Raw genomic sequence first — 10,375 nt, forward strand, 5'->3', positions numbered from 1 at the left:
CTGGAGGTGGAGGACTTGTCTCTGACCCTGCTGCGGGGAGGAAGGCTAGGGCCACAGTCCCTGCCCCCGGACCTGCCAGATCTGGATCCCGAGTGCCGGGACCTGCTGCTGGACTTCGCCAACAGCAGCGCGGAGCTGACGGGGTGTCTGGTGCGCGGCGCCCGGCCGGTGCGCCTCTGCCAGACCTGTTACCCCCTCTTCCAACAGGTCGCCAGCAAGATGGACAACATCAGCCGCGCCGTGGGGGTGGGTAGAGGAGCACACCCGGAACCTCTGGCGGGAGGGTTGGGGAAGGAGGGCGTGATGAGGTTAACTCGGAGGTTGGGGGGCGGGGCTCAGTTCCCCATCTGTAAGGAAAAAGGGTTGGACTAGGACTGGAGAGTTTGAGCATCAAAAAAGCGGATGGCGTTTTAGGGCTTGGGGCTTGAATGTTTGCCTTCGTAGCTGCTGTCGGGCATCCTCTTGGTACCTACTGTGTACAGATAGCTATGACCTCACCCTAGCTAGCGGCTAGCCTTTTCCTTTCCTTCCTCTCTTTTCCTCCCTTCCCCAAACTCCACCACAGCTTCCCATTTCCACCTGGAGTCCCCAGGAAGGACCCCGCCTCCGCTGAAATCCTAGGTGGAGTGGGGAAGCTGTAGGGGTTAGGAGCTTTAAGTTTGTAGCCAGAAATGTTCAGACATCTCCCCCCACTTTATAGAAGTTTGTCCTTGTATTATTTTAGAGTCTTAGTTTTCTCCTCTTATTAGCCCTATTCTCCCCGCAAGTTGCATTCTCTGTGCTTGTTTTCTCATCTGTAAGATGGGGATAAAAAGAACTCGTAGACTATTGGCACATAGTAATTGTTCTTAGTAAATGGGAGCTAAAATTTTAGAAAACGGCAAATTTACCTCCTATTCTTGGTACCCGTAGAGCTTTTCTGGTCATGTGGGTGGGTGCTGTAAAGGACTTAAAAAAGAGAAAGCCCTGGCTTGTTTGGCTCAGTGGTTAGAGCATGGGTCCGCCGACCCAAGGATCCGAGTCCCCATCAAGGGCATGTACCTGGGTTGCAGGCTCGATCAGGCCTGAGGTCGAGGCGTGCACAGGAGGCAACCCATCGATGTCTCTATCTCTCGCCCCTCCTCCCTCCCTCCCACTCTCTGTGAGAATCAATGGGAAAAATATCCTCGCGTCAGGATAAATAACGACACAAAAAGACACAGAAGATACCTTCCTGTTCCTAGGAACCTTACAGGGTCTAGAGCTGGAAAGGATTAGCCTGTCAGGGCTGGTGGGAGTCACGAGGTGGGGGCCGGATATGCCTAGTAAAGGAAAACCATGAGTAATGGATTGTGGGGTGGGGAAGTTTCCCTGGTATTGAGAGCACAAGAAATCTCATGAAAATGGGGTTGGAATTACTTCATAAATTATAGTTGGTCTGGCAAAATACAGACGTGTATGTAGTAGTTACATCTTGTTTTAAGTCAGCCTGATATCACTTAACATAGATCTATTTTTTTTATGTAAAGAGGGGATTTATTGCATTAAATAAACCCTGTGGTCAATCTTTCTGTAAAGAGCCAGTTTTCAAAGTAGTTTAAATAAATTTAGGTTTACATGCAATATTTTTCAGGCATTCTTCTATTGGGTATGACAAGGGGAATATATATATATGTATATGTATATATGTACACATACATATATACATATGTACATCTCACTATGTTTTAAAAATAAAGTCCCCAAGACTTGTTCCTGTTAATAGGGTATTTATTATATGACATCATATTCTGTTTTGAGCAAAGGTGAGTTTTATGGCCAGAATGACTGTGATCATGATGCAAAGCGTGGTCTTTTGAGGCAGCAAAGCTTTTTTCATTTATGTAGATACTGTGGAATTAAGAAGAGGTTAAATAATTACTGCAAACTCTAGTACAGTATTAGGGGCATCACACAATCTGTACATATTTCTGCATGAATTCCCCTTCCCAGTGTGGACGTGCCAAACACTTCCTTCTCCTTCGTGCCTCTCAGATTCTACCAGTGACCTGGGCACCTGGCTCGCCTCACCCTTGTGTGAAAGGAAGAGGGTAAAGAGATTAAAAAAAAACAACAGAAAGGCAAAAAATCCTTTCTCCAATCTGCATTTCCTTTCCAACTCATTCTAGACTTTTCTCTTTCCCCTCCTTTCCTCAGAGCTGGATGTGGTATATTAGTTCAAAAGTATGATTTCTGTGGTTCTGAGGTACTTAATGGATTCAGTAGGCTTTTTTGGGTTGGTTTGAGAACTGAACCATCATGTGCAGTAAGGTACATATGGGATAATGTTTCTTAGGAGTGAATTTGAAGGAATCAGTTGTCCTTTGTGAGCGTGGGAGATTTTTTCTCAAGAGTAATATATTTTCTTATACACAGATAGACTTCTTTCATTTAAATCAGTTTAATCAGTAAGCACATGCTACTTTTTAAAAATAATATTTTTTTATTGATTTCAGAGCGGAAGGGAGAGGGAGAGGGAGAGAGATAGAAACATCAATGATGAGAGAGAATCATTGGTCGGTTGCCTCCTGCATACCTCCTACTGGGGATTGAGCCCGAAACCTGGGCATGTGCCCTTGCCCTGAATCGAGCCAGGGACCCTTCAGTCCGCAGGCTGACACTCTTATCCACTGAGCAAACTGGCTAGGGCCTTTCACATCTATTTAGAGCAGGGGTCCTCAAACTATGGCCCGCGGGCCACATGCAAATACAAATATTGTATTTGTTCCCGTTTTGTTTTTTTACTTCAAAATAAGGTATGTGCAGTGTGCATAGGAATTGGTTTATGGTTTTTTTTAAACTATAGTCCGGCCCTCCAACGGTCTGAGGGACAGTGAACTGGCCCCCTGTTTAAAAAGTTTGAGGACCCCTGATTTAGAGTGAACCTATGTCCATGGCTTGATTGAGGGAGGAGGGGAGTATAACAATGAAAAAAAGAATCAAAGGAGAAATTAGCAAGCTGTTTCTGTGGTACAGCAAGTTAATTCATTTAATCGTAATAGAATTATCTGATGAGAATTCTATTTTCTTTTTACTTCCTCTTGGAATTGCTGGGACAGGATCACATACAGTGTTATCTTAAGGTGAAGAATACAGTGATTTGTAGAAACCTGAGTGTAGAACTGATTGGTTCCTCCTTCTTTAGAGTCATACTTTCTTCTTTTAGTTTAAACTGATAGGAATGTGGTTTCATTGAGCTGCTTAATATCATCAGAGTGGTTGCCAGGATACTTTGGCCCCACATATTCTGAATTACTAAACTCTATCTTATTCTACTTGGTTTGTTTAAAATTTATATAGATAGACATATAGATATGTACAATTATTTATGAAGGTGCTAGTGATTGGGGGTGTGTACCTAGAAGTGTTCAACATACTTTTAGTGTAGATTAATAAATTCTTAGGAATATAGACAAAATTGGAACATAGCATAACATAATAATGTATCTTTCATTAGAGATCAGAAAATGTAATGCTGCTTATGTATTCAGTCAAAGAATTGAGTGACGGCTAGTGGTAGTTACTAGGGATGTAGCTGTGAATGAGCAGAGCTTGTGGTCTGATAGGGAAAACTGACAAACATTTTATTATACAAGTAATTACTTAGCTCAAGTGTGATAAGTGTTGTGCAGGAAAAAACCTCAGATGATACCAAAGCACATAACAGGGTGCTGATCTTCACTAGGGCTGAGGGAAGATAGAGTGGTCAGTGACAAATCTGACACCTAAAATTTGAGAGGTTGTGGCTCAGGAGAGAAGGTATACATATAAAGAAATGGCAGATGTGAAGACTGAGATTGGAGTCTGCTGTGTTTGAGGACTAGAAAGAACTTAAAGCACTGTGAGCCATGAGGAGACTAGTGAGCTGAGCCTGAAGAAATAGGCAGGTTCCTGGTCATGTGGGCCTGGTAGGGTATGTTAAGGGTTTTAGACTTTGATTTTGAAGCATTGCAATGTTAGTGAAAGATTTAATTCTGCAGAATGACATGATCAGATTTGTACTTTAAAAGACCATTCTGGCAGGCTATCTGAGGGGAATGGAGGGACAGACTGGGAGGGTAGAGGAAGAGTTGGTGTGGGGAAATGAAGAGACTCTTGCAGTGATAAGAGAAATGATGGTGGCTAGACTACACGTGGGCCATTGTAATGGGAAAAAATGGATAGATTTAGGAGATAGAATTGACAAAACTTAGTAGTTAATTGAATGTGGAGAGTGAAAGAAAGGAAATTATGATTTCCAGTGTTTTTATAAGAGTTGCTTAGTGAGTAGGGTGGCTATTTACCCAAATGGAGGGAGGAACCTGTTTGGTGGTGGTGGTGGTGGTGGTGGTGGAGATAGGAACTTGATTTTGTAAATGTTGCTTCTGAGGTGTTTTTGATACATTTAAGTGGAGATAATGCATGTGTGGAGTGCAGTTTGGGATTACGGATTTATTGTGCAAATAATCTGCTTTGTTGTTTACTTTTTGCCAAACGGGCATGATGAAAATGGATGGTTGCGTTTATTGTGGTTAGGGTTCTGCTAAGTGGTTATGAGTATTTGAGTATTAATAATTTTAAATATAGCCCTGGCCTGTTTGGCTCAATGGATAGAGTGTCAGCCTGAGGACTCAAGGGTCCCAGGTTCGATTCCGGTCAAGGGCATGTACCTTGGTTGTGGGCACATCCCCAGTGGGGAGTGTGCAGGAGGCAGCTGATTGATGTTTCTAACTTTCTGTCCCTCTCCCTTCCTCTCTGTAAAAAATCAATAAAATATATATATTTTAAAAAATAATTTTAAATATAAACCAAGGGCCAGTGTTTTTTGGTCACTTACTAGATGTTGGGAATACAAAGATATAATACAAAGTTTTCTTCCCAAAGGAACTTCTGTTCAGATGAGGAACCTAGGCATATATAGATGGATATTAAGGTTTAAGAAACAGCCTCAGAGTGATTATGTAACTTATCCAAAGCCATGTAGTGGAAGAGGCTGGGTTTGAATTCAGAAGGATACTACTACATAGAGTTGTTATAAGGATTAAGTAAGTCATGCATTTGGAGCATTGAGAACCATTACATCATTTATGATATACTTAGGGTTAGTCATCACTTCCCTTCCATTTCCATGGTTGCCACCATCTTTTCATCATATCTGAACTATGGAAATGTTCTCTGCCTCTTCACCCTACATATTATAACCTACAGACCTGTGTTCTCCAAACTCTGCTTTTCATGTCCCTGTCCTCAAAATTTTTTAAAAATTTCTCATTGTCTGAATCTCTTGACCCTCAAGACTCTTGCCCTAAATTGACCCTTTGCTGCCTCTACTTTCACAGTACGCTCCATTTAGCTATATTAGCCTACTGAATACTTCCTGAATACCATGTAATCATTCCATTTTCACCCATTGATCATTTTATTCTAATTTAGAATCCTCTTCCCTTTCTTAGTATAGGGCTTAGTTCAAATCTCACTTCCTAATTTCTCCCAACTACACTGATGTCTTCCTCAAGTGAACTATTCCACACATTGACCCCTTATACAGACTGAGCTGTATGAATTTAAAAAAAATAAGTTTTTGATTTCAGAGAGAGAGAAAGGGAGAGAGAGAGAGAGAAACATCAGTGATGAGAGAATCATTGATCAACTGCCTCCTGTGTGCCCCCTACTGGGGATAGGGCCCGCAACCCTGGGCATATGCCCTCACCCTGAATCGAACCTTGACCTCCTGGTTCATGGGTCCACGCTCAACCACTGAGCCACACCAACAAGGCTATATTAATTTTTTTGTTATTAATCCTTACCCAAGGAAATTTTTCCATTGATTTTTAGAGAGAGTGGAAGGGAGTAGGAGAGACAGAGAGAAACATCAATGTGAGAGAGGTACATTGATTGGTTGCCTCCCACACAAGTCCCAACCAGGGCCAGGGATTGAGCCTGCAACCAAGTTACATGCCCTTGACCAGAATCTAACCTGAGACCCTTAAGTCCAAGGGCTGACGCTCTATCCACTGAGCCAAACCAGCTAAGGCTGTATTGATTTTTTAAATAGCCAGTTGTCTGCTTATGAAGCTTCAACTCATGTAACTGATTACACTTAGTCAACTATACCCACCTAGAACATTTCAGGTTGGCAGCAAGGTAGGTAGGTGAGAAAGTGTATATCAATTATCTACTAGGTGTGAAGTGATGAATGTATGTTATAGAAGACTCATGATTATGAAACTGAACCTTTGAGAGCTTACCTCAGCTGTTCAAGATTGTCAGCTAGTGACTGAGACTTGTCTGACTCCTTAGGCTATGTTGTAATATTTAAGTGATTATAGAAATTTTCTTCTATGGCCGATATTGCTCTGAAAGCAATTTCAAGAAAGGAGCTTTTAAAGTGCTTTCTTTAATTCACTATTTTAAAAGCAAGCATTTATTTGGATGTATCTTTTAATGAGAGGGCAAAACTAAGCCTCAGAGAGGGTAAGCATACTAAAATAAACATTAGGTACTAGAGGCCTGGTGCATGGATTGATGCACTGGTGGGGTCCCTCAGCCTGGCTTGTGGGGATCGGGCCGAAACCAGCTCTCCAATATCCCCTGAGGGGTTCTGGATTGCGAGAGGGTGTAGGCCAGGCCAAGGGACCCCACGGGTGCACGATTAGGGCTGGGGAGGGACCACAGGAGGGCTCCAGAGCATGTCCCGCCCATCTCACCCAGTCCCGATCCACCAGACCCCAGCAGCAAGCTAATCTACTGGTTGGAGCATCTGCCTCTGGTGGTCAGTGCACGTCATAATGACTGGTCGAACGGTTGAACAGTTGGACACTTAGCATATTAGGCTTTTGTTATATAGGATTTCAAAGCAAGAATTCTGCCCTTAAGTCCTTCCCTCTTTTCTCACCCCACATGGTTGATTAATTCTTCTCTAGAGCTATCAGCCTTTCTCTTTATTACTCATCACACTATTTAACTTTTTATCTTTATGCATCTGGGGAGTTTCTTGAAGCCCAGTGCTGATGGCATTCCCTAATACTTTTGTATCCTCAAAATACCAGGATTCTTATAGTGCTTAGTAAGTACTAGGAGTTCATTAACTTTGAAAAAATGAAGGGTCATCAGGACTTAGTTCCTTGCTTAGGGCAAAAGGGAAGGGAAATATAAAAGGATCAAATAATTTAGGAACTGGGACTTATTTGCATAGCATGAATTTCGTTATTAAAGTGATTTGTGGGAAGAAAGCATGTTTGTTTGTTTTTTCAAATATATTTTACTGATTTTTTTCCAGAGAGGAAGGGAGAGAGAGAGTTAGAAACATCAGTGAGAGAGAAACATCGATCAGCTTCCTCCTGCACACCTCCCACCGGGGATGTGCCCGCCCTTGACGGGAATCAAACCTGGGACCTTCCAGTTCACAGACCAACGCTCTATCCACTGAGCCAAACCAGTTACAGCGAAAGCATATTCTTTTATCTGGGTACAAACTTTGGGTACAAACTGGATGTGTCACATTTTCTTGTGGATTATAAGATTTTGAACAAAAAATTACCTAGAAGATGAAACTAAATGTTTTGTGATAATTTATCCACCAGAGTAAAAAATTATGTAAATAATATATGTTCATTGTAGAAAAATTTAGACAGTGTGAAAGAGGCAAAAAAATAAAAATCAGCATATTTCCATTATGCCCACATAACCACTGCTACATTTTGTGAACAACTTTCCAGAATTTTTTCCCATGCACAAAAAGTTAAGAAATATGACATACATGCAGTTTGGGCCTAAATTGTTGAGATAGTACTATAGAAGCAGACACTTAAGAACAAAGATTTTGCCGAGGCCGGTTTGGGTCAGTGGATGGAGCGTCGCCCTGCGGAATGAGGGGTCCCGGGTTCGATTCTGGTCGGGAGCATGTGCCTGGGTTGCGGGCACGTCCCCAGTGGGAGATGTGCAGGAGGCAGCTGATTGATGTTTCTCTCCCATTGATGTTTCTCTCCCATCGATGTTTCTAACTCTCTATCTCTCTCTCCCTTCCTCTCTGTAAAAAATCAATAAAATATATTTTTTGTCTTAAGTTGATTTTCTTCCCTTGAAAATGAACCAGGTATCAACAAATGTTAGCTGCTACTGTTTTATTACAATTGTTATTATTAATGACATTATTTGAATATATCAAATAAAATATTAAAATGCTTAGAATAAATATTTTAATTATTTTAAAAGCTTCTTTTTTGTCTTAAGTTGTATGGAAGCTCTTAAAAATATTCACATTGTATTTTTCTTTTCTTTTTTGTTACAGAATACTTCAGAGAGTCATAGTTGTGCCAGAAGTCTTTTAATGGCAGATAGAATGCAAATAGTTGTGATTCTGTCTGAGTTCTTTAATTCCACATGGCATAAGGCAAATTGTGCAAGTAAGTAATTCTTTCATGTTCACGTTGCAGTTATGGCTCAATAGTATAGAGTCAGATTTTAATGAACCTTGACATTTTTGAATCTATGGAATACTTCTTTATTACTATGTTTAATGAACTGTGATTGGCATCGGGGTTTATTAGTGGGAACCACTTGGGCACATACTGAAAGGCAGAAAAGTAGCAGTTACCAGCATGAGCTTTGCAGTCAGAAGAGACCTGGGGTTGATTCTAAATTTTAGCACTTATTAGCCATAACGTACTAGCTGCCAGACCTTGGGCATGTAACTTTGCCTCTTGGGATTTCAGTTTCCTTATCTTTAAATTGATGATAATAATGGAACCTACGTTATACCATTGTCTTGAGGACTAAATGAGATCATTTGTGTGAAGTGCTTAACTCAGTACCTGACACATAGTTAATGTTCAAGAAATGTTAACTGTTTAGTAATAATTCTATTACTGAAAGATGCTAAAGTCTTCTCTTTACCTTTGCATGTAAAAGAAAACCCATTTCTTACATATGTAGTCATTGCTTATGAAATCATTTGCCTATGGAAATATGTAAAAGGATAACCCAACAAAGGAAAGCTGGAGTTCATCACCATAAAACCAAGTATTATGTGAAATATTAAAGGGTCTTCTTTAAGAAGAAGAAAAAAAATAAAGTATATAAAAATATAAACAATAAAATGGCAATAAATACATATTTATTAACAAATGAATCTAAAAAAAAACCACACAAAATAAATGAAGAAGCAGGACAGAAACAGATTCATAGATACAGAGAACATTTTAACAGCTGCCAGATGGGAAGGGGGTTGGAGGAGATGGATGAAAAAGGTGAAGGGATTAAGAAGAACAAATTGGTTGTTACAGAATAGTCATTGGGATGTAAAGTACAGCATAGGGAATATAGTCAGTAATATTCTAATTATATATGGTGTTAGATGGGTATGAGATTTATCAGGTTGATCAGTCACTTAGTAAGTTATATAATGTCTAATCATCGGGGTGAACACCTGAAAGTAATATAATTTATGTCAACTATAATTGAAAAATGATTTAAAAAGAAATATGTAAGAGAATACAAGGGATATTTACTCTTTAATTGAAATGGAAGAAGGCAGTCATATCTCACTATAATTTTAAACAAATTGTGCCCAATCAGAAGTTTTTCTAGGATGTTATCATTTTGTATTGTAGGAGACCAAAATATACTACCCCAAAATATGACCAGATCACGCCACCCCAAAATATGACCCTTTGGCATAAGGATTATTTTGAGCTAATTATTTTGAGAAACAGGAGAAGTTCTGAAAAATAGTAGAAGTAACATTTTGTAAGGGAAATTTGTATTTAGAAAATCTTCATTTGTGAGGATGTTTCTATATACACTGAGTGGCCAGATTATTATGGCCACCCCATCAGTACTTCGTTGGGCCCCCTTTTGCCTTCAATGCTGCGGCGATTCTTCTTGGCATTGACTCCACGAGGTGTTGAAAGGTGATGTGAGGAATCGGACACCATGCCTGATGAATAGCACTGTCCGGTTCTGTGAGATTTGATGGTTGTGGAACCAGCTGCTGTGGGAAGAGCTCAGGAGATTTATCTCAGTGCAGTGGCGGATGCAATGGCGTGAGCACACCCCGCCTATACAAGCTTCCTCGGCACACCGGGGAAGTGGCAGCGCCCGCCTGAGTAAGCCCCCTAGAGCCCCTACATAGTACCCTAACTTTCCTACCATTGGTTGCCCTAAGGATGTTGTAAACTTCTGATTGGTCTGGAATGTTATATATGTCCCTGCACTTAAACAATAAAATCAGATCTGCATCTTGAACCGGTCTCCGGAGTCGGGCATGCTTCGTTAGGACTCTGTCGGCCTCACCCCCGCAAGACCCCCTGCCTCATCCTCCCATTTGACTGGTCACTATGATGCGCACTGACCACCAGGGGGCAGGCACTCAACGAAG

At 41.0% G+C, this 10,375-nt stretch overlaps 1 protein-coding gene across 1 annotated transcript in view; it reads left to right on the forward strand.

The window, feature by feature from the left end:
- The window catches only part of OSTM1 (osteopetrosis associated transmembrane protein 1), a 47,088-nt gene that overhangs the window by 6,636 nt on the left and 30,077 nt on the right, over positions 1–10,375 (forward strand). The window contains exons 2-3 of the mRNA XM_015572720.1: positions 7–246; positions 8,288–8,402. Of these exons, the coding sequence (XP_015428206.1) occupies positions 7–246; positions 8,288–8,402 (355 nt within the window). The remainder of the gene's footprint in view (positions 1–6; positions 247–8,287; positions 8,403–10,375) is intronic.

The sequence above is a fragment of the Myotis davidii genome, unplaced genomic scaffold, assembly GCF_000327345.1.
Source record: "Myotis davidii unplaced genomic scaffold, ASM32734v1 scaffold68, whole genome shotgun sequence".
NCBI lineage: Eukaryota > Metazoa > Chordata > Mammalia > Chiroptera > Vespertilionidae > Myotis > Myotis davidii.